Consider the following 24,301-nt stretch of genomic DNA (forward strand, 5'->3'; position numbering starts at 1 on the left):
GGCCACCCTGGGCAAAACAGAGAGGCCCATCATTTTTTAAAAAGTTGGAGTTTTACAAATTTAAAATACACAGTGAAAAAGTTCTCACAAAGTCCAGAAAGGCAGCTGTAAGTAAGAGATATTTGTAAGAATGACAGCACAGTAAATGAGTAGATTTGAACCTTCAGTTACTGCAGTGTTCCGGTATCAAGTTGGAGGATGTTATCATTCTGGTATTTTTTCTTCGAGTCAGAGAGAGAAAGACACACAAGCAATATAGAGAGCAGAAAAGCGCAAAGCCAAAGAGAGAGAGAAAGAGAGACAGGAAACCGTGAGTTTAAAGTCTTGGGTCATAAGACAAACTCTAGATAAAACGACAAGATCCTCAATCAACATGTTGTGTTTTTGCTAATGAGATGGAAATCTATGATGCTAAATAACTGCACAGTCTTTCTACTGAGATTTAAATCATTTTACCTGTTTCTGGTTTAATAGTAGAAATACCAGCATGGGAAATTATGATGATTTATTTAATACAATTGCTCAATAATGATAATAAGACCTATTAGGTATTTTGCATATTGCACACGAAGGAGAGTTTCAATCGCAGAGAAAAACAAACAAACAGAAAAAGATTACAACGAAAGTCCTTCATGTGAGTGCACAGTTCAATCGTCCCGGGCTGGGGTAAGTGGGTCTGAGATGTGCTTTGAGTCTGGCCGTCATGCATGACGGGAAGTGACAAGTCTAGTCTGCAGTTTTCAGAAAGCCACATTCCTCCCTTGACCGGACTTCCACTAGAACCTCATATGAGGTAGAAGAAGCCTACCTGTGTCCCCTTCACATGTTGTGGTCGATGTGTCAACTTCATGATCCAGGCTCCTCACCACATCCTCTGCACCGGTCAGTCGAGCAGAGTCACTGCATCCTGGCAGCAGAAGCTGCACCAAGTCCATGTCGCCCACGGTCGTCATCCTGGCCTGTCTTGGTGAGTCCTGGAAGGGAAGGAGCACCAGGGTTACACTACGGGCCTGCAGATTCGGGGTCTCCCAACAGGGAGCCGTGTTCTGGAGCAAGCGGGTGGTGAGGCTGAGTGAACGTTCAGCCCAGCGAGGCGCCCAATGGCTGGGAGGAAAGGGCAGGTTGCTGCAGACATGAATAGTTCATCATGATCTTTCTTTGCAGGGTTCTTCTTGGACCAGAGGGTGCGGGCACACGTGGGTGAGTCCTTCCCAAATGATGGGTTGCCATCCCCACCAATACAAGTGAATTTTCCTGAGAAGGGAGGCAGGCAGCACAGAGGGCGGCTGATGGACTGACCGTGGGAAAGCCTGTGGGGAAATCTCTCGTGAACTAGGAAGAGGAGACCCTGGGATGCTCGGCCCTGAGTTCTGTCTTATCCCTCCCCAGCCGTTCTTCCCCGTGGCTGAGTCTAGCTCTGTGTGGCCCAGGTGGAGACTTGGGCGCTCAAAGCTGGGGTGTCGGGGGATGGGATATGGTGTCACTGGCAGAGGAGGGAAGGGAAGCAGTGCTAGGAACAGCAGGTCCTCTGAGGACAAGAGGGTAAATCACTCCCTCCAGTGTTTCCATGATGGTCGGGGCTGCAGTGTGGCTGCTGTCATTCTACCAGAAGAGGTGGGGGAACCACAGTCATGACCCTGACATTCCAATCCCTCTGATGGGGCTCAGTTGTTTATTATGGTTCAGGCATTAGCTGATATTCCATCCACAAAGGTCGTACCCTCCGCCGCGTGTCTACTTTGTGTTGTTTGGTGTAACCAATCTTGCAGTATTAAAATCTAGTAAGAGTTCCATACTCAGCACCTGCTCAGAGTTTTCAGCCCATACTTTTGTTGTAGGGAGACACCATGTCCATGCTGGATAAGTTCTTCCTGTAGCCCTGGACACCCAGGTGTGGTAGGAGCCTTAGAAACACGGAAAGGGGAAGAATATTCTGAGCACATGGAGGGAGGGGTGACTCCACATCCTCTTCTCTAAGGCGGCACCTCCTTCTCCCCCAGGTGGTCAGGACAAGCCCTTCTGCTCTGCCTGGCCCAGCGCTGTGGTGCCTCAGGGAGGACACGTGACTCTTTGGTGTCACTATCGTCCTGGGTTTAACATCTTCACGCTGTACAAGGAAGACGGGGTGCCTGTCCCTGAGCTCTACAAAAGAATATTCTGGAACAGTTTCCTCATTAGCCCTGTGACTGCAGCACATGCAGGGACCTACAGATGTCGAGTTTTTCATCCGCACTCCCCCACTGAGTGGTCGGCACCCAGCAACCCCCTGGTGATCATGGTCACAGGTCAGAGGGCTCCTGTCTGGGCTTCTCCTTGTCCCACCTCCTGAATCCCAGAGCTTCTGCTGGGGGTGTCCGTCAGGGTCCCATCATCCAGGCCCTGACTGTATTTGGGGTAAAGGGGATTTAATACAGGGGAATGGGTGCTGGGAGGAAGAATGGTGGGAAGAATAACTGTCCCCATTGATGGCCACATTGTAATCCGTGGACCCTGTGACTCTTTATGTTATAGGGCAGGGGACTGAAGGGGAAGATGGAGCTCAGGTTGTTGATGAGTTGACCTTGAGATGGGGAGACGGCCTGGACTGTCCCGCTGGGCTCAGTGGAATCACAAGGGTCCTCATGACAGGAGGAGGAAGAGGGGAGTGGGGATTACAGCAGCATCATGGGAGACTCCATCAGCCACTGTGGGCTTTGAAGGTGGAGGAAGGTCACGAGTCACAAAGGCAGGAGGCCTATAGGGGCTGGAGAAGTCAAGGGAACTGATTCTCCCCTGAGTCTCCAGAGGGAACACAGCCCTGTAGATGCCTTGATTTTAGCCCAGGGAGGACTGGATCCAATTTCTGTTCTCCAGAAGTGGAAGGGTCAGTGTGTTCTCTCCTGCCGCCATGTTTGCAATAATTTTCTACAGCAGCAACAGGAAACCAACACAGGAACCCAGGTCAAGGACAAGTTTAAAAACCAAACAAGAGGGTTGGCTACCCTGAGATCAGCAAAGGTGCACTGCTGATGCCACCACCAGGCTGGAGCCACATAGGGAGGGAACGACAGGGAGAGTCGGGGGTGGAGGGTGAGAGAGAGAGAGCATTAGGTCATAGAGCAGGGGAGTGAGTTCTCAGGTGTGAGGGGAGCTGTGACAAGGAAGAACCTCCCTGAGGAAACTGCCTCTTCTCCTTCCAGGTCTATATGAGAAACCTTCTCTCTCAGCCCAGCCGGGCCCCACGGTTCCCACAGGAGAGAACATGACCTTGTCCTGCAGTTCCCGGCGCTCCTTTGACATGTACCATCTATCCAGGGAGGGGGAGGCCCATGAACTTAGGCTCCCTGCAGTGCCGAGCGTCAATGGAACATTCCAGGCCGACTTCCCTCTGGGCCCTGCCACCCACGGAGGGAACTACAGATGCTTCGGCTCTCTCCGTGACTCTCCCTACGAGTGGTCAGACCCGAGTGACCCACTGCCCGTTTCTGTCACAGGTGAGGAAACCCCATGTCTGTCCCATGTCTTATGATCCCAGAGCCATAGCTGGGGAGCTTCCTGCTGATGATGGAGAGAGGGATGGACAGGTTCAGAGAGAAGATGAAGCCTCGGTGTGAGGTTGGGGTCAGGGCACAGGAGGGCAGACACAGCACATCAAACCCTCCCGCACTGCCTGCATGGAGGCCTGTGGTCAGGGCTCCAGGCACCCAGGCAGATGGAGAAACTGGTCAGGACAGACCCAGAGGAAGGGAGATTGGGCTCAGTTTGGGGAGATCAGAGGTTCCCTCAGCCCCTCAACCTTACCCATTTCCCAGAAGCCCATCCCGGCCTCTCACCCACAGAGAGATGTCATCACCAGCAACCCTTACACCCTTTTCTTTTCATTTGAAAAAATGCTGATTGAGGTTAAATATACCTGTATAATTTACCAACGTTACCATTTTTAAGTGTAAAATCTAGGGGTCATAAATACCTATACAGGCCGGATGCAGTGGCTCACACCTGTAATCTCAGCAATTTGAGAGGCCAAGGTAGGTAGATCATTCAAAATCAGGGGCTGGAGACCAGCCTGGCCAACATGGGGGAAACCCATCTTTACTAAAAAGATGAAAAAAAATTAACCAGGCATAGTACCACATGCCTGTAATCCCAGCTACTTGGGAGGCTGAGGCAGGAGAACTGCTTAAGCCCAGGAGGCAGAGGTTGCAGTGAGCCGAGATCATGCCACTGCACTGCAACCTGGTGACACACAGAGACTCTGTGTCTAAATAGATAAATAAATAAATTTATATTCTTTTTTTTGTTACCCTCCATCCTTTCCTTCCTAACCTCTGGCATCCACCATTCTACTCTCTACCTTCATGAGCTTCACCTTTTACATCCTGCAGGTTAGTGAGAAATGGCAATCCTTGTAATGACCTCCAGTTCCACCCATGTGGCTGCAAATGTCAGTATGTTATTGTCTCTATGGATGAGTAGTCTCCACCGTGTGGATGTACTACATTCTCTCTATCCATTCACCCACTGATGGGCAGGTAGGTTGACTCCACATCTTGGCTACTGTGAATGGTGCTAGAACAGTCATGGGAGTGCAGATGTCACTTTGATACATGAAGTCCTTTCCTTTGCATTTACACCCACTAGTGGAATTGCTAGATCCTCTGGAAGTTCTCTTTTTAGGTTTTGGTTTATGCTTTTTGTTTTTTTGACAAGAAGTTTCACTCTTGTTGCCCAGGCTGGGGTGTAATGGCACCATCTGGGCTCACTGCAACCTCTACCTCCAGGATTCAAGTGATTCTCCTGCCTCAGCCTCCTGAGTAGTTGGATTACTGGCACCTGCCACCACACCCGCCTAATTTTTGTATTTTTAGTAGATACGGGTTTTCACCATGTTGGCCAGGCTGGTCTCAAACTCTTGGCATCCAGTGATCCACCCACTTCAGCCTCCCAAGGTGCTGGGATTACAAGGGTGAGCTGCAGCACCCAGCCTCTTTTTATTTTTTGAGGAACTTCCATATTCTTCTCCTCTGTGAAAGTTGTACTAATTTATATTCCTGTCAACAGAGTATCAGGGTTCTCGTTTCTCCACCACCTTGTCAGCATTTGTTTTGTCTGTCTTTGAGATAAAAGCCATTGTAATGGGGTGCGATGATAGCTCATTGTGATTTCATTTGCATTTCTCTGATGATTAGTGATACTGAGCACTTTTCATATACGCAATGTTCATTTGTATGTTTTGTTCATTGAGAAATGTCTGTTCAGGTCTTTGACTAATTTTATAATTAAATTAGTAATTTTATTGAGGTGTTTGAGCTTCTTTTATATTCTAGTTCTTAATCCACTCTCAGATGCATAGTTTGCAAATATTTGCTCCCATTCCATGGGTTGTCTCTTCTTCACTTTGTTGGTTGGTTCCTTTGCAGTGCAGAAGCTGCTTAGTTTGATATAATCCCAATGGTCTATGTTTTTGTGTTCTGATTACTTGTGTTTTTGAGGTTTAAACAAAATGTCTTCCCTCAGACAAATGTCCTGGAGCATTTCCCCAGTGTTTCCTTTTAGATGTTTAATGGGTTCAGGCCTTAAGTTGTTAACCCATTTTCATTTGATTTTTGTATATGGTGAGAGGTAGAGGTGCATTTTCATCCCTCTGCATGTAGCTATCCAGTTTTCCCTGCATCATTTATTGAAACCACTGTCCTTTCCAGATTGTAGATTCTTGGAACCTTTCTCAAAGTCCATTGGATGTAAATAGGTGGATTACATCTGTGTTCTTCATTCTGCTCCATTGTTTTATGTGCTTTTCTTTATGCCAGTGTCATACTGTTTTGTTTACTACAGCTCTGTAACATATTTTTAAATCAGGTAGTGTGATACTCCTGTTTTCTCCTTATACCTTAAAGTCTCAAGATAGTGGGCATCACGTACAATGATTATGGAGAAGGGGATGCCAGGACTCCCAGGGCCCAATATTAGATAACAGAATGTTGGCCAGGAACCAACCTCAAAGATGTCCTTTGAGTAGAACACAGGCATCCTTATTTCCACACCTCTCTCCTGTCCCATGTTCTAGGAAACCCTTCAAGTAGTTGGCCTTCACCCACTGAACCAAGCTTCAAAACTGGTAAGTGAAGGATCCCTCTTACCTCTGCTTTTGAAAACCCGGGGAGGTCGAAGCCTTGGATTCAAGCGTTGGCTCAGCACCTCCCAGCTCTGTGATTGTGGGCCTGTCTTCCGCTGTCTCTGAACCCCAGACACTCCAACAACGAAAGGGATCTGAGCCCAGCACAGGGCTCAGTGAAATCTCTTAACCTCTGATTTTCTGCTGCTGAGACCTCAGGGTAGAAGGTTGAGTGCAAATCAGACGTTGTTCTCGGGATAAATGTGGTGTTTGTTCTGCCTGCATTCCTAACCAAAGGACAAATGCCTGGGGGCTTGAGAGGGGGAAGGAAGGGGAACATTGTTGAGGGTGGGGTGTTTGTAGAGAAGTTCTACTTGCCAAGGAATGAGCTCCTGTCTGTCATGATCCAATCTTGGTTGACTTAGCAGAGCAAGAGCCTTGCAGTAAGAGAGAACGGAGTTCATCCACGCACATGACACTTCCACTTACTGGCTCAGCCACTTCTCCATGCTCAGGCTGTGCAGTGTGGACCCTTTTCCTATGTTGCCATAACAAATTTCCACAGGCTTCGTGGATGGAAGCCACATTTTTTAAAAATATCTCACGGTGCTGTAGCTCAGAATTATGAAATGCGTCATCTCACTGGGCTAAAATCAAGGTGACGTCAAGGCTGACTTCCCTCTGAAGGTTCCAGGCAAGAATCTGCTTCCTCACTTTTCCAAGCTCCTAGAGGCTCCCACATTCCTTGGCTTCTGGTCCCCATCTTCCTTCCTCAAAGCCCACAAAGGCTGGTCACATCTCTCACATGACATCAGTCAGATCCTTCTTCCTCACCACACCTCTTTCTCTGAATGTTGCTCTGCCTTATTCCTCATCTTTTAAAGCCCTTGGGATTCTATTGGAATCTCTGTTCATGGCATAAAACTTGCCCCCTCACCCAAATCCCCCACCTCACCTCTACTTCCTATCACATTAAGAGACACAGATAGACGGTGGGAAGGTAAAAACTAATATTCTTTGGAGTTCAGATCTTGGACTCAGAGACCAGCGCCAGCACCATCTCCTGGTCACCTTTTATACGAATTCACAGAAGGACAGGTTGTACCGAAGCAATAGATGATGGAGGGGGTTGTCCTTCCTCCGGACTCTCAGGTAGAACAGCAGCCTAATATAGGACTCCCGAGATCACAAAAAGGAGCACGTTCTTCACGAGCTTCATCATTATTTCCTGGCTGTTGGATATATGACAGTTCTACTTCACTTTTTTGATCTTGATTTCACGTTATGCCTTTTCTTGTCGAATGTAATGTGTTTGAGTCAAGAGGGATGTGGCCGTAGAAATTGTAAAGCACATTCACTGTGTATCAATCCCAGTCCAGTCTTCCCAGAGAAGACTCTAAACACCTCCTGTACTGCACCTGGGGCTCTGCCAGTTTCTGTCACTCACTGTCACTCCAGGGAGACAGAACACACAGAGAATACATTACATAAGGTGGGTTCATTACTAACACATAAGCAGCAACTGACAACAGAAGCCTATATTTCAATGTGAGCCAGTCCCCCAAGGCTCAGAAAAGCTGCTCGGGACATATGGAGTCACCCCATTTGCACTGCAGCTGGGGGAACCCAGAAAGCAGCCCAGCCTGGGTTTTGTACCCTGGAGCCACAGGAAGCACTGAGCTAAAGCACTGCATGACGTCCTCCTCTAGGAAGAACAGGAAGACAGCCCAGCTGTTCTGGGACGTTTCTCCTGATCTCAGGATGTTGCTGTCTTAGTCCCTTTTTGTGGCTATAAAACAACACTTGAGCCTGGGTAACTTCTAAAGAAAACAGATTTGGTTGGCTCACGGTTCTGCAAGGTGTACTAGAGGCAGGACACCAGCATCTATTTCTGGCTGCGGCCTCAGGCTGCTCCTACTCTGGTAGAAGAGAAGGGGGCTTGCATGTGCAGAGACCACCGAGATCACACGGCAAGACAGGGAGAAAGGGGGTGTGATGGAGCTTCCAACCTCTTTTTAAGAACCAAGTCTCTAGAGTACTAATAAAGGGAGAATTGCTAACCCTGTCGTGTGGGGGAACATTAATCTATTTATGATGGATCCACCCCCATGACCCAAACACGTCCCCATAGGCACCACCACCCACACTCAGGGTTAAATTTCAGAGTGAAGATTGGGGGGGTCAAATATCCATATGATAGCAGGTGTCTCATCAGCACATTCTGTAGTTATTACGAAAACTATAACTGAGAAAGCAGGAGAAAGCTGGGTCTCCCACCACGTGGGTGCTTGTCCTAAAGAGATGTTTTATGGGGTTGCCTGGCAACCAAGAAATGAGAGACAATCCACAAAGAGGAACTGCTATGGTGAGCTTCTCATTGGATTCCTATCTTCCTCCAGGTATCGTCAGACACGTGCCTGCTGTGATTAGGTACTCGGTGGCCACCATCTTCCTCACCATCCTCCTCTTCTTTCTCCTTCGTTGCTGGTGCTCCGACAAAAAGAGTAAGTCTCAAAAACCAGAGGCCAGAGACCTCAGGGCCATGTAGGGAGGAAGGATGAGGAGGGATGGGAGCACGTAGGTGTGTGTTTCTCACCAGCAGGATGGCCTCTGGCCCAAGGCAGGAGCCACAGAGGCAGAGCGTTCTAGAGAGAGCATCAGACACCCTGCCCCTGCCTTCAGCTCACAGACCATTGCCAGATTCTGAACTGTATCCTCATGTCCCTGCAGCCACTGACATCCAGGAGAAGGTTCCATGACAGGCAGAAAGTGGGAGGCAGAATCACTGGGATGGGAACTGACAGCTCTTTATGGGATGGGTCCTTCAGCTCAGAGAGATAGAATGTCTGAGTCTGGCTGTTGGCAGCTGAGGGACCTCAGGCACCTACGACCTCCCGCTGTGTGTTGGGCTCTGCTCATGAAATGAGGACCCAGAAGTGCCCTCCCAGCTCTTTTGATGACTTCCGTCTCCTACAGATGCTGCTGTAATGGACCCAGAGCCTGCGGGGGACAGAACAGTGAACAGGGAGGTAGGTCCTCCTCTCCCCAGCCTCATGGATATAGTCTTATTCCCTACTAGTCCTGAAGAATGTGAGCCCCTCCCTCACTCAACATTTCCCTCTCTCCAGGACTCTGAAGAACAAGACCCTCAGGAGGTGACATACGCACAGTTGGATCACTGCGTTTTCACACAGGGAAAAATCACTCGCCCTTCTCAGAGGCCCAAGACACCCCCAACAGATACCAGCGTGTACACGGAACTTCCAAATGCTGAGCCCAGATCGTTGTCTCCTGCCCACGAGCACCACAGACAGGCCTGGAAGGGGTCTTCTAGGGAGACAACAGCCCTGTCTCAAAACCGGCTTCACAGCTCCAATGTACCAGCAGCTGGAATCTGAAGTCTCGACTCTGCATCTTAGAGCATTGCTCTTCCTCACACCACAAATCTGCTGGCTCTCTCTTGCTTACCAACGTCTGCGGTTCCCACTGCCTGCTGGAGAGAAAATGCACTCCTTTGCTTAGCTCACAATTCTCCACTTCACTTGACCCCTGCCCACCTCTCCAAACTAACTGACTTGCTTCCTAGTCCTACTTGAGGCTGCAGTCACACTGAGGAGCTCACAATTCCAAACATACAAGAGGCTCCGTCTTAACATGGCACTTAGACACGTGCTGTTCCACCTTCCCTCATGCTGTTCCACCTCCCCTCAGACGATTTTTCAGTCTTCTCTCATCAGTAAACCTTATAAAAATTTGTTGTGATTTCTATGTAGCTCTCTCGTCTTCAAATAAACGTGACTGTCCTCATTCTATAGGTGAGTCTTTTTTTGCCTAAATTTTCTGGTGTTATCATTACTATGTTCATATAACCCCATATGTTCTCCACTGGGTTCTCGCCCCTGGAATCTGAGCTTCTGGAAGAGGTGGAGCCTGATTTGTCTCTGGGACTCCAATTTCCATCCAACGATACAGCACGTAGGCGGTTTCAAGGATCACGAATCAGATGAACAAGTGATATTCTTACTCTCTGCACACCTGGAAAGCTGGCAGAGCCATTCCAAGATGAAACATCTGTAGAGTCATAGGCCTTGTTGGTCTCATCTCCACGGGGACACGTGTCCACACATCATCTTCATACTATCAATACACAGTCGCTCCTCCAGACCTGTGGGGTTTACAGGTGTTTATTGAGCCAACTATAAATCAAAAATATTCAGAGAAAAAATCCACAAAGTTTCAAAAAGCAAAACTATGTTGAATGGACACAAATGAAACGGTATGTAGGCTGTGTCAGGAATTATAAGTAATCTACAGATGATTTCATGTACACAGGAGGATGAGCATGGATTATATGCAAACCCTGTGCCATTTTATGTAAGAGGCTTGAGCATCTGCAGATTGTGGTATCTGAGCGGAGATCCTGAAACCAATCACCCACGAATAGTGAAGGACGACTGTATCTAACTTTTATTTCTCAATTTTAAATATAAATCATAAAAAATTTACAATACCAAGATAAAAAACAAGAAGTGTTTTATAGTGTGAGAATACGTGTAGATTTATTTTTTTCTATGCGTAACCCTCAGGCCCATGTTATCTATTGAGAAGACATTCTATTCCTCCTTAAACCACACGGCAGCCTTTGTCAACTCTAACGGGGCTGTGTGTACACGGATGTATTTTAGACACTGTTTTTCTCTGTGTTCACTCTCTTGAGGATGCTGCACATTATGTAGGCTTACACAACCCCTTAAAATTTGGTAGCTGGAGTCCTCTACTTTTTTATTATAGGCTATTTGATAGGCTTTTTAAAATATTTCTTGAGGCAGAGTCTCACTCTGTCGCCCAGGCTGGACTGCAGTGGCACGATCTCAGCTCACTGCAACTTCCACTTCCCAGCTTCAAGAGATTCTCCTGCCTCAGCCTCTTGAGTAGCTAACATTAGCTCACCACCAGGCACAGCTAATTTTTGTATTTTTAGCAGAGACATGGCTTCACTAAGTTGGCCAGGGAGGTCTCGAACTCCCGACCTCCGTTGATCCGCAAACTTCGGCTTCCCAAAGTCCTGGGGGACACTTGATTTTCTATAGCATTATGTTACTGGATATTTCTATACAATTTAAAATGAGGGAGGCAGAGAGACAGAGAGAGAGCAAACCATGAGTTGGGGCTCTGGACTCTTGGGTCATGAGACAAATTGTAGATAAAATGACAAAAATCCAGAATTGACATGTTGTGGGTTTTGCTGATAAAGAACAGTTCTAAGATTGTAAACAATTGCATAATCCTTCCCTGGGTATTTAAATCATTTAAACTGGTTCTGCTGTCATACTAGAAATACAAGCATGAAACATCCTAATGGTTTATTCGTCACAATTGCTCTGACAACGTTCATAATACCTATTAGATATTTTGCATATTACACACGAAGAAGAGTTTGAAACACAGATAAAAACAATAAAAATACATAAAAAGTCTTTCACGTCAGCACAGATTTCAGTCACCTCGTGTCCGGGAGGTTGGATCTGAGACGTGTTCTGAGCTGGTCATAGTGAAGGACACAAGGTGTCAGTTCTAGTGAGAACAATTTCCAGGAAGCCATTTTCCACTCTTGAGTGAGCACCCGCTGGGCCTCATGCAAGGTAGGAAGAGCCTGCGTACGTCACCTCCCATGATGTGGTCAGCACGTCAACTGCATGGGCAGGGCGCCAGATAACATCCTGTGCGCTGCTGAGCGGAGCTGGGGCGCGGCCGCCTGTCTGCACCGGCAGCACCATGTCGCTCATAGTCCTCAGCGTGGCGTGTGTTGGTGAGTCCTGGAAGGGAATCGGCGGAGGAAGCACTGGGGTGGTGATCTGGGCCTGGGGTGGAGATATGATCCTGGAGTGGAGATATGGGCCTGGAGTGGAGATATGGGCCTGGAGTGGAGTTATGGACCTGGAGTGGGGATACAGGTCTGGAGTGGAGATACAGGTCTGGAGTGGAGATATGGGCCTGGAGTGGAGATATGGGCCTGGGGTACAGATATGGGCCTGGAGTGGAGATCTGGGCCTGGAGTGGATATCTGGGCCTGGAGTGGAGATATGGGCCTGGAGGGGAGATCTGGGCCTGGAGTGGAGATATGGGCCTGGAGGGGAGATCTGGGCCTGGAGTGGAGATCTGAGCCTGGAGTGGAGATACGGGCCTGGAGTGGAGATACAGGTCTGGAGTGAAGATATGGGCCTGGAGGGGAGATCTGGGCCTGGAGTGGAGATATGGTCCTGGAGGGGAGATCTGGGCCTGGATTGGAGATATGGGCCTGGATTAGAGATATGGGCCTGGAATGGAGATCTGGGCCTGGAGTGGAGATATGGGCCTGGAGGGGAGATCTGGGCCTGGAGTGGAGATATGGTCCTGGAGGGGAGATCTGGGCCTGTAGTGGAGATACGGGCCTGGAGAGGAGATATGGGCCTTCAGTGGAGATCTGGGCCTGGAGTGGAGATACAGGCCTGGAGTGGAGATATGGGCCTGGAGTGGAGATACAGGTCTGGAGTGGAGATCTGGGCCTAGTGTGGAGATATGGGCCTGGCATGGACAGATGGGCCTGGAGTGGAGATCTAGGCCTGGAGTGGAGGTATGGGCCCAGAGTGATGATATGGGCCTGGAGTGGAGATCTGGGCCTGGAGCGGAGATATGGGCCCGGAGTGGTGATATGGGCCTGGGGTAGAGATATGGGCCTGGAGTGGAAATCTGGGCCAGGGGTGGAGATATGGGCCTGGGATACAGACATGGGCCTGGCATGGAGGGATGGGCCTGGGGTGGAGATCTGGGTCTGGAGTGGAAATTTTGGCCTGGAGTAGAGATATGGGCCTGGGGTGGAGATCTGGGTCTGGAGTGGAGATTTGGGTCTGGAGTGGAGATTTGGGTCTGGAATGGAGACATGGGCCTGGCATGGAGGGATGGGCCTGGAGTGGACATATGGGCCTGGAGTGCAGATATGGGCCTGGAGTGGAGATATAGACCTGGAGTTGGGATACAGGTCTGGAGTGGAGATACAGGTCTGGAGTGGAGATATGGGCCTGGAGTGGAGATATGGGCCTGGGGTAGAGATATGGGCCTGGAGTGGAGATTTGGGTCTGGAAAGGCGACATGGGCCTGGCATGGAGGGATGGGCCTGGAGTGGAGATACGGGCCTGGAGTGGAGATATGGGCCTGGAGTGGAGATATGGACCTGGAGTGGAGATCAGGGCCTGGAGTGGAGATCTGGGCCTGGGGTGGAGATATGGGCCTGGGGTGGAGATCTGGTTCTGGAGTGGAGATATGGGCCTGGTGTGGAGATATGGGCCTGGGGTAGAGATATGGGCCTGGAGTGGAGATCTGGGCCTGGAGTGGAGATATGGGCCTGGAGTGGAGATCTGGGCCTGGAGTGGAGATCTGGGCCTGGGGTGGAGATCTGGGCCTGGAGTGGAGATCTGGGCCTGGAGTGGAGATCTGGGCCTGGCATGGAGGGATGGGCCTGGGGTGGAGATATGGGCCTGGGTTGGAGATCTGGGTCTGGAGTAGAGATATCAGCATGGAGTGGACATATGGGCCTGTTGTGTAGATCTACCCCTGGGGTGGAGATCTGGATCAGGAGTCTGGGTCTCTGGGCAGCTGAGATCCCTGCTGCGGGGGCAGGTAGGCAGCCAGGGTGAGTTTACCTTCAGCCCAGCAAGGGCCTGGCTACCCAGACACATAGTCCCATGGGGCAGCACAGGAGGCCCTGGTTTGCCTGCAGATGGATCATCGACCATGATCTTTCTTTCCAGGGTTCTTCTTGGTCCAGACGGCCTGTCCATACACGGGTGAGTCCTTCCCCAAACCTTAGGGTGTCATCTCCCCACCTAAGAGGATTTTCCTGAAACAAGAGGGAAGTCCTGTCGGAGAGTCTCTCATAAACTAAGAAGGGGGGACCCTGGGGTGCTCGGCTCACACTTCTGACCTCGTCCTCTCTGGCCTTTCTTACCCTTGGCTGAGTCAAGCTCTGTGAAGACCGGGGTGAGCTTGGGGTGCTCCAAGCTGAGGTGTGCAGGGAGGAAGTGGTGTCAGCGACTGAGGAAGGGAGGGAAGCAGTGCTAGGAACAGCAGGTCCTCTGAGGACAAAGGTGTAACTCACACCCTCCAGTGTTTCCATGACGGTCAAGGCTGCAGTGTGGCTGCTGTCCTTCTACCAGAAGAGGTGGGGAAACCACAGCCATGACCCTGACATTCCAAATCTTCTGATGGGGGTTCGGTTCATGCACTGGCTGATATTCCATTCACAAAGGACACGCCCTACATGCCGTGTCTACTTTGTGTTGTTTTATGTGAGTGATCTCGCAGTATTAAAATCTAGTAAGAGTCGCTTATTCAGCACTTGCTCAAAGTTCTCAGCTGACACTTTTCTTGTAGGGAGACGGCATGTCCATGCTGGATAGGTTCTTCCTGTAGCCCTGGACACCCAGGTGTGGTAGGAGCCTTAGAAACATGGAAAGGGGAACAATCTTCTGAGCACACGGAGGGAGGGGCGGCTCCACATCCTCCTCTCTAAAGCGGCCCCTCCTTTTCCCCCAGGTGGTCAGGACAAGACCTTCCTGTCTGCCTGGCCCAGCCCTGTGGTGCCTCAGGGAGGACACGTGACTCTTCGGTGTCACTATCGTGGTGGGTTTAACAACTTCACTCTGTACAAAGACGACAGAAGCCACATTCCCATCTTCCACAGCAGAATATTCCAGGAGAGCTTCCTCATGGGCCCTGTGACCCCGGCACACGCAGGGACCTACAGATGTCGGGGTTCATACCCACACTCCCCCACTGAGTGGTCGACTCCCAGCAACCCCCTGGCGATCAGGGTCACAGGTCAGAGGACTCCTGTCTGGGCTTCTCCTTGTCCCACCTCCTGAATCCCAGAGCTTCTACTGGGGGTGTCCGTCAGGGTCCCATCACCCAGGACATGACTGTCTTTGGGGTACAGGGGAATTGAATACAGGGAAATGGGTGCTGTGATGGGAAGAATAACTGTCCCCAATATGGCTACATTCTAATCCCTGGAGCGTGTGACTATTTATGTTATAGGGCAGGGGACTGAAGGGGAAGACGGAGCTCAGGTTGTTGATGAGTTGACCTTGAGATGGGGAGACGGCCTGGACTGTCCCACTGGGCTCAGTGGAATCACAAGGGTCCTCGTGACAGGAGGAAGAAAAGGAGAGTGGGGATTAGAGCAGCGTCGTGGGAGACTCCATCAGCCACTGTGGGCTTTGAAGGTGGAGGAAGGCCACGAGTCACAATGGCAGGTGGCCTCTACGGGCTGGAGAAGTCAAGAGAACCGCTCTGCTGAGTCTCCAGAGGGAACGCAGTTGTGTAGATGACTTGATTTTAGCCCAGGGAGAACTGGATCCAATTTCTGTCTCCAGAAGTGGAAGGGTCAGTGTGTTCTCTCCTGCTGCCATGTTTGGGATAATTTTCTGCAGCAGTAACAGGAAACCAACACAGGAACATGGTCAAGGACGAGTTAGGAAACCAAACAACGATAGCCGGGCATGGTGGTGGGCGCGAGTAAACCAATGACTGAATTCAATCGCTTGAATCCAGGAGGCAGAAGTTGCAGTGAGCCAAGACCACACCACTACACTCCAGCCTGGGTGAAAAAGTGACACTCTGCCTCAAAAATCAATTAATTAATCAATTAATTAAAGAAACCAAACAAGGAGAAGGTTGGAAACCCCAAGATCAGGAAGGGCAGGACGCTGATGCCACCAACAGGCTCCATCCACATAGGGAGGGGTCGATGCTCCTCGAACCAGCACCAGGAGCCACCCTGTGGAAGCTGAGGCCATGAAGAAGGCACAGGCATGGCAGGAGAGGCTCCCAATCCCCACCAGGAACAGGGGGTGTGGACACTGGTGCCTGCCTTACTGATCAGTTCATTCCTCCTGCCAGGGACTCCAGTTTGTCCAAAAGAGATTGAACCAGGCTGTTAAGAGCCTGGACATGCAGCCTGCCATGGTTCCTCTTCCAGCCCCACACAGACAGGAGGAAAGAGATGAGTGGGAAACAGATACAGCAGCCTAAGAGATGAGGCTGAGTCCAGTGGGAAGGGCGTCCGAGGCTACTAGAGACAGACGGACAGAGAAGAGGGAGGGACACAGATGGAGGGACCTGCACCAGGGGATAAAAGACAGGGAGACACAGAGAGGGAGGAAAGAGACAGACAGCCGGGAGGGGAACCCTCACTCGTTCCAGGTGCCATGGATATGATGACAAAGGGAGACGCCTTCTAAACTCACAACCTCTCTTTCTAGGAGTCCACAAAAAGCCTTCCCTCCTGGCCCTCCCAGGTCCCCTGGTGAAATCAGGAGAGACGGTCACCCTACAATGTTCATCAGATACCGTGTTTGAGCACTTCTTTCTGCACCGTGAGGTGACCCTTGAGGAGCCCTTGCACCTTGTTGGAGAGCTCCATGGTGGGGGTTCCCAGGCCAACTATTCCATCAATTCCATGATGTATACCCTTGCAGGGACCTTCAGATGCTACGGTTCTTTTACTCACTCCCCCTATGTGTTGTCAGCTCCCAGTGACCCCCTGGACATCGTGATCACAGGTGAGAGTGTCAGGACATTCTTCTTATTGTCACTGGGACACAGAGTGAATGATCTAGGACCTGGAAGCCCCAGGTGGTCATGAGGAAGATGAGTGTGGGATTCTTATGGAGAGAGACTCACTTGGGGAGGTCTGTACCAACAGAGACAGAGAAACAGGAGACACAAGTACAGACCAGGTGTCATAACAGAGGACAGACACAGGGGCCATACAGGGAGGTAGAAAAGAGAGAAAGAGTTAAAGGGGACACCCAGACACACAGACATGTCCCAGAGAGAGGCGTCCTTCCGTGCTCACTTTGCTCAGATACCTGGCACAGGTTAGAAATTTCATTTCTGTTTTACCTCCACAAAGCGTTTCTACCAGGAGAACCCAAGGACACCCATATTTCTGTCCTGAGTCAGCCCCTGTGGCCTCAGACCTTGTGGCACCTACAGATGCCGTGTTTGTTCTGACACCTCTGCCTTCCGTGCAGTGGAGAGTCATCGTCCCAGGATATCGTGGCCCCAGAACACCAACCCCTGTATGCTGTGTGTACTTGGGGTCCCCGCACTGGATTCTGAGGCTCATATTCCACATAATCCTACATATGATAGGATTACTGAGAGACACAGGGAGAAATCAGGAACATCAAAAAGCAAAGACATAAACACACAGAGAATGAGCTAGAGGAAGGAGATTGAGAGACACACAGACACATAAAGAGACAGAAAATAGGGCAGAGGAGTGGAGAGAATGATGGAAGGGAGGAGAGAAAATCTCCAAAATCAGAACCCTGAAGGCGGGGGGCACAAAGACAGAGAAAGATAAAGATATGGGGATGGATTGCAGAGATTCCAAATAGAACTAGAGAGACTGAGAGGCAGAGAAAGACAAGGAGATGGAGAGAGACAGATGGTAGATGGATAGATAGATAGATAGATATAGATAGATGATAAATAGGTAGATCATAGATAATGGATGGGTTATAGATACATAGATGGCAATTGATAGATGATACATGGAGATGATGATGATGATAGATACATAGATCGATAGATAGATAGAGAGATAGATAGACACATAGATAGGTACATAGATACGTAGATGATACATAGAGACAGAGAGGCAGACAGATAGAGAGGGAATAGACAGATGTTACATAGATATAGATATAAGATGGTGGATAGATAGAGAGACAGACAATTGATAGAGAGATAAATGATACATAGATATAGATTACAGATAGATAATTGATAGATTGACAGGTAGCAGATAGATAGATAGATAGATAGATAGATAGATAGATAGATAGATAGATAGATAATGGATAGAAATGTTCAGAAGGTTATGAACAAAACAGAAAGTGAGAAACTAAGAATTAAAGAAAAAGGAAGATCAAGTCAACAATCCAAGGAGGATCATAGAGAAGAAAACAATACAAAAAGGGAAAACACACCACGGGCTGGGGAAGTGAGGTCAGAGACCTAGAGAGACAGAGAAGGTGGAAGGAGGAAACAGACATGAAGAGAGACGGGGTGGAGGGTGAGAGACAGAGAGAGCATTAGCATAGAGCAGAAGAGTGAGTTCTCAGCTCAGATGTGAGGGGAGCTGTGACAAGGAAGAACCTCCATGAAGAAACTGCCTCTTCTCCTTCCAGGTAAATATGAGAAACCTTCTCTCTCAGCCCAGCCAGGCCCCACGGTTCAGGCAGGAGAGAACGTGACCTTGTCCTGCAGCTCCCGGTGCTCCTTTGACATGTACCATCTATCCAGGGAGGGGGAGGCCCGTGAACTTAGTCTCTCTGCAGTGCGAAGCGTCAACGGAACATTCCAGGGCGACTTCCCTCTGGGCCCTGCCACCCATGGAGGAACCTACAGATGCTTCGGTTCTTTCCGTACCACACCCTACAAGTGGTCACACCCGAGTGACCCACTGCCCGTTTCTGTCACAGGTGAGGAAAGCCCATGCCTGTCCCATGTCTTATGATCCCAGAGCCATAGCTGAGGAACTTGCTGCTGATGATGGAGAGAAGCATGGACAGGTTCAGAGAGAAGACCAAGCCTTGGTGTGAGGGTGGGATCAGGAGGCAGGATGGCAGAGAGGGCACCTCCAAACTCTCCTGCATGGCCTGCGTGGTGGTCCTCGGTCAGGGCTCCAGGCACCCAGGCAGATGGAGAAACTGGTCAGGACAGACCCAGAGGAGGGAGACTGGGCTCAGTTTGGGGAGATCAGAGGTTCCCTCAGCATTTGTTTTGCTTGTCATATTGATAAAAGCCATTTTAATGGGGTGAGATGAAAATTCATTGTGATTTTTCATTTGTATTTCTCTGATGATGAGTGATACTGAACACTTTCATACACATGATGGCCATTTATATGTTTTGTTTGTGGAGAAATGTGTGTTCAAGTTCAATAATGGCCATTTATATGTTTTGTTTGTGGAGAAATGTGTGTTCAAGTCTTTTGCTCATTTTTAATTAAATTATTTGTTTTATTGAGTTATGTGAGCTTCTTATATTTCCAGTTATAAATCCCATCTCAGATGCATAGTCTGCAAATATTTGGTCCCATTCTGTGGGTTGTCTCTTCACTTTGTTGGTTGCTTGTTTTGCAGTGCAGAAGCTGCTTAGTTTGATGTAATCCCTATGGTCCATTTTTTGCTTTGATTACTTGTGTTTCTGAGGTTTTAAACAAAATGCCTTTTCTCAGACAAATGTTCTGAAGCATTTCCCCAATATTTTCTTCTATGTGTTTCATAGGTTTAGGATTTAGACTCATGTATTTAATCCATTTGGATTTGACGTTCCTGAATGGTGAGAGGTACAGGTGCAGTTTCATTCCCTGCATGCAGATAACCCGTCTTCCCCGCATCGTTTATTGAAAAGACTGTCCTTTCCTGATTGTAGGTTCTTGACACTTTTGTCAAAATGCATTGGATTGGCTGGGCATGGTGGCTCACACCTGCAATCCCAGCACTTTCAGAGGCCAAGGTGGGTGGATCACCTGAGACCAGGAGTTCGAGGCCTGCCTGGCCAACACAGTAAAACCCTGTCTACACTAAAAGTACAAAAATTAGCTGAGCATGGTGGTCAGCACCTGTCATACCACTACTCGAGAGTCTGAAGCAAGAGAATTGCTTGAATTCAGGAGACAGAGGTTGCTGTGAGCCGAGATTGCACCTCTACACTCCAGCTTGGGTGACAGAGCAAGATTCCATCTCAAAAAAAAGAAAAGCCGTTGAATGTAGACGCATAGATTATATCTGTGTTCTTCATTTTACTCCGTTGTTCTATGCACTTTTCTTTATGCCAATGTCATGCTGTTTTGTTTACTACAGCTCTGTAACATATTTAAGTCAGGTAATGTGATATTCCTGTTTTCTCTCTATATCTTAAAGTCTCGAGACAATGGGTAACACATACAAAAATTATGGAGAAGAGGATCCCAGGACTCCCAGAGCCCATTGTTGGATAACACAGTGTTGGCCGTGAACCAATCACAAAGATTTCCCTTGAGTAGAGGACAAGCACCCTCATTTCCTCACCTCTCTCCTGTCTCTATTCTAGGAGACCCTTCACGTAGTTGGCCTTCACCCACTGAACCAAGCTCCAAAACCAGTGAGTAAAGAATCCCTCTTATCTCTGCTTTTGGAAACCTGGGGAGGTGGAAGCCTTGGATTCAAGCCTTGGCTCAGCACCTCCCGGCTCTGACTGTGGGCCTGTCTTCCACCATCTCTCTGAACTCCAGACACTCCAACAGCAAAAGGGATCTTGGCCCAGCACAGGGCTCAGTGAAGTCTCTTAATCTCTAATTTTCGGTAGCTGAGACCTCCTACAAGCTGAAAGAATGATTGCAAATCTGACATCCTTCTCAGGAAAAATGCAGTGTTCTCCCTGCATTCCTAACTGGAGGATAAATTCCTGGGGGCTTGAAAGAGGGAAGGGAAGGGAACATCTAATGAGGGTGATGTGTTTTAGAGAAGTTCCACTTGCCAAGGAATGAGCTCCTGTTGGTCATGAGGCAACCCTGGCTGACTCAGCAGAGCAAGAGCCTCGAGTAACAGAGAACAGAGCTCATGCACGCACACTTCGACTCACGGACTCATTCAGCCACAGCCCCATGCTCAGGCTGGGCAGTCAGAATCCTTTCCTATTGTTGCCATAACAAATTTCCACAAAATTGGTGGATGAAAACAAAACGGCTTTTTAATTATCTTACAGTGCTGTAGCTCAAAGGATGAAATGCACCTCACTGGGCTAAAATCAAGGTGACAGCAAGGCTGCCTTCCATCCGAAGGTTCCAAGCGAGAATCTGCTTTTCACATGTCCCAGTTTCTAGAGGCTCCCACGTTCCTTGGCTCCTGGTCCCCTTCCTCCTTCCTCAAAACACAGCAGGAGAAAGTTGGGTCTCCCGACATCGGGCCGCTTGTCCTAAGGAGACATTCCACATGGTTACCTGTCAATCAAGAAACGAGAGACAATCCATAACAAGGAACTGCTATGATTAACTTCTTATTGGAGTCTCTTCTTTCTCCAGGTAACCCCGGACACCTGCATGTTCTGATTGGGACCTCAGTGGTCATGATCCTCTTCACCATCTTCTTCTTTCTCCTGCATCGCTGGTGCTCCAACAAAAAGAGTAAGTCTCACGAAGCAGAGGCCACAGACCTCAGGGCCGTGGGGGGAAGCGGGATGGGAGCACGCGGGTGTGTATTTCTCACCGGCAGGATGGTCTCTGGCCCAAGGCAGGAGCCACAGAGGCAGAGCTTTCTAGAGAGAGCACCAGACACCCTGTCCCTGCCTTCAGCTCCCAGACCATTGCCTGATTCTCAACTGTATCCTCATGTCCCTGGAGCCACTGACATCCAGGAGAAGGTTCCATGACAGGCAGAAAGTGGGAGGCAGAATCAATGGGATGCCAGTTGAGAGCCGTTCATGGGAAGGGATCTTGAACTCAGAGAGACAGAATGTCTGAGTCTGGCTGTTGGCAGCTGAGGGACCTCAGGCACCTACGGCCTCCCCTGTGTGTTGGGCTCTGCACATGAAATGAGGACCCAGACGTGCCCTCCCAGCTGTTTTGATGACTTTTGTCTCCTACAGATGCTGCTGTAATGGACCAAGAGCCTGCGGGGGACAGAACAGTGAACAGGGAGGTAGGTCCTCCTCGCCCCAGCCTCGTGGATCGAATCTTATTCCCTAATAGTCCTGAAGAATGTGAGCCCCTCCCTCACTCAACATTTCCCTCTCTCCAGGACCCTGATGAACAAGACCCTCAGGAAGTGACATACGCACAGTTGGATCACTGCGTTCTCACACAGGGAAAAATCACTTGCCCTTCTCAGAGGCCCAAGACATCCCCAACAGATACCAGCGTGTACACGGAACTTCCAAATGCTGAGCCCAGATCGAAAGTTGTCTTCTATCCATGAGCACCACCGTCAGGCCTTGAAGGGGTCTTCTAGGGACACAACAGCCCTGTCTCAAAACCGGCTTCACAGCTCCAATGTACCAGCAGCAGGAATCTGAAGGTGTGAGTCTGCATCTTAGGGCATCGCTCTACCTCACACCACGAATCTGAACGTGCCTCTCTCTCGCTTACAAATGTCTAAGGTCCCCACTGCCTGCTGCAGAGAAAACACACTCCTTTGCTTAGCCCACAATTCTCCACTTCACTTGACCCCTGCCCACCTCTCCAACCTACCTGACTTACTTCCTAGTCCTACTGGAGGCTGCAGTCACACGGAGGAACTCACAATTCCAAACATACAAGAGGCTCCTTCTTAACATGGCACTTAGTCATGTGCTGTTCCACCTTCCCTCATGCTGTTCCACCTCCCCTCAGATTATCTTTCAGCCCTTGTCAGCAGTGAAACTTATAAATTTTTTTATCATTTCAACGTAGCTCTCTCCTCTTCAAATAAACACCTCTACCCTCATCCTTTAGGTAATGTGACTCTTTATTCGCTGAAAGTTTCTGGTGTTATCATTACTATGTCCATATAGCCCCATATGTTCTCCAGTGGTTTCTCATCCCTGGACTCTGAGCTTCTGGAAGCAGAGTGGAGCCTGGTTTCTGTCTGGAACTCCAATTTCCATCCAACGATGCAGCGCATAGGAGGTTGCAAGGATCGTGAATCAGATGAACAAGTGATATTCTTACTCTCTGCATACCTGGAAAGCTGGCAGAGCCATTCCAAGATGAAACATTTGTAGAGTCATAGGCCTTGTTAGTCTCATCTCCACGGGGACACATGTCAACACATCATCTTTCATACCATAAATACACAGTCGCTCCTCCGTATCTGTGGGGTTTACAGGTGTTTGTTGAGCCAACTATAAATCAAAAATATTCAGAGAAAAAATCCACATAGTTTCAAAAAGCAAAACTACGCTGAATGGACACAAATGGAATGGTGTGTAGACTGTGTCAGGAATTATAAGTAATCTAGAGATGATTTCATGTATACAGGAGGATGAACATGGGTTATATGCAAACGCTGTACCTATTTATGTAAGAGACTTCAGCCCCTGCAGACTGTGGTATCTGAGCGGAGATCCTAAAACCAATCACCCATGAGTAGTGAAGGACGATTGTATCTTACTTTTATTTCTCAATTTTAAATATAAATCATAAAAAATTTACAGCAACAAGATAAAAAACAAGAAGTGGTTTATAGTGTGAGAATACGTTTAGATTTATTTTTTTCTATGCGTAACCCTTGGGCCCATGTTATCTATGGAGAAGACATTCTATTCCTCCTTAAACCACACGGCAGCCTTTGTCAGTTCTAACGGGACTGTGTGTTCACGGATGTATTTTAGACACTGGTTTCCGATAAGGGGCTCTCTGTGTTCGCTCTCTTGAGGATGCTGCACATTCCGTAGGCTTATACAAACCCTTACAATTTGGTAGCTGGAGTCCTCTAGTTTCTTACTATAGGCTATTTGCTACGTTTTTTTTATGTTTCTTCAGGCAGAGTCTCGCTCTGTCACCCAGGCTGGACTGCAGTGGCACAATCTCGGCTCACTGCAACTTCCGCCTCCCAGGTTCAAGCGATTCTCCTGCCTCAGCCTCTTGAGTAGCTGGCATGACAGGTGCCCACCACCAGGCATGGCTAATTTTTGTATGTTTAGCAGAGACATGGTTTCTCTAAGTTGGCCAGGGAGGTCTCGAACTCCCGACCTCCGTTGATCCACCCACCTCGGCTTCCCAAAGTGCTGGGGGACACTTGATTTTTTATAGCATTATGTTACTGGATATTTCCATACAATTTAAAATGAGGGAGGCAGAGAGACAGACAGAGAGCGAACCATGTGCTGGGACTCTGGAATCTCAGGTCATGAGACTAATTGTACATAAAATGACAAAAATCCAGAATTGACATGTTGTGGGTTTTGCTGATGAAGAACAGTTCTAAGATTGTAAATAATTGCATAATCCTTCCCTGGGTATTTAAATCATTTAAACTGGTTCTGCTGTCATACTAGAAATACAAGTATAAAACATCTTAATGGTTTATTCGTCACAATTGCTCTGACAACGTTCATAATACCTATTAGACATTTCGCATATTATACACGGAGAAGAGTTTGAAACACAAATAAAAACAACAGAAATACATAAAAGGC

General features: G+C 48.7%; 2 protein-coding genes across 2 annotated transcripts; both read left to right on the forward strand.

Annotated features, from left to right (window-relative positions):
• Positions 1–885: 885 nt before the first annotated feature.
• Positions 886–9,906, forward strand: KIR2DL4 (killer cell immunoglobulin like receptor, two Ig domains and long cytoplasmic tail 4). Its single transcript, XM_045379754.3, has 8 exons — positions 886–967; positions 1,165–1,200; positions 2,001–2,285; positions 3,180–3,473; positions 6,047–6,097; positions 8,494–8,598; positions 9,071–9,123; positions 9,223–9,906. The coding sequence occupies exons 1-8, from the start codon at positions 934–936 to the stop codon at positions 9,490–9,492; spliced, it is 1,128 nt and encodes a 375-aa protein (XP_045235689.3). The 5' UTR covers positions 886–933; the 3' UTR covers positions 9,493–9,906.
• Positions 9,907–11,830: 1,924 nt separating this feature from the next.
• On the forward strand, positions 11,831–22,608 carry LOC102115251 (killer cell immunoglobulin-like receptor 3DL1). The gene is given in 10 exon segments (XM_045379753.2): positions 11,831–11,903; positions 13,882–13,917; positions 14,666–14,950; positions 16,393–16,692; positions 18,331–18,624; positions 20,240–20,290; positions 21,210–21,311; positions 21,773–21,825; positions 21,925–22,074; positions 22,076–22,608. Coding segments are annotated over 10 exon segments (1,428 nt in total). The 5' UTR covers positions 11,831–11,869; the 3' UTR covers positions 22,199–22,608.
• The last annotated feature ends 1,693 nt before the right edge of the window (positions 22,609–24,301 follow it).

This window comes from Macaca fascicularis, chromosome 19, assembly GCF_037993035.2.
Source record: "Macaca fascicularis isolate 582-1 chromosome 19, T2T-MFA8v1.1".
NCBI lineage: Eukaryota > Metazoa > Chordata > Mammalia > Primates > Cercopithecidae > Macaca > Macaca fascicularis.

Bases quoted from the DNA above. Each gene is read 5' to 3' on its own strand.
- KIR2DL4 (XM_045379754.3), top strand. From the start codon at position 934: ATGTCGCCCACGGTCGTCATCCTGGCCTGTCTTG. The intron at 8,599-9,070 runs GTAAGTCTCAAA...CGTCTCCTACAG, and splicing joins CTGGTGCTCCGACAAAAAGA to ATGCTGCTGTAATGGACCCA. The intron at 9,124-9,222 runs GTAGGTCCTCCT...CCCTCTCTCCAG, and splicing joins ACAGAACAGTGAACAGGGAG to GACTCTGAAGAACAAGACCC.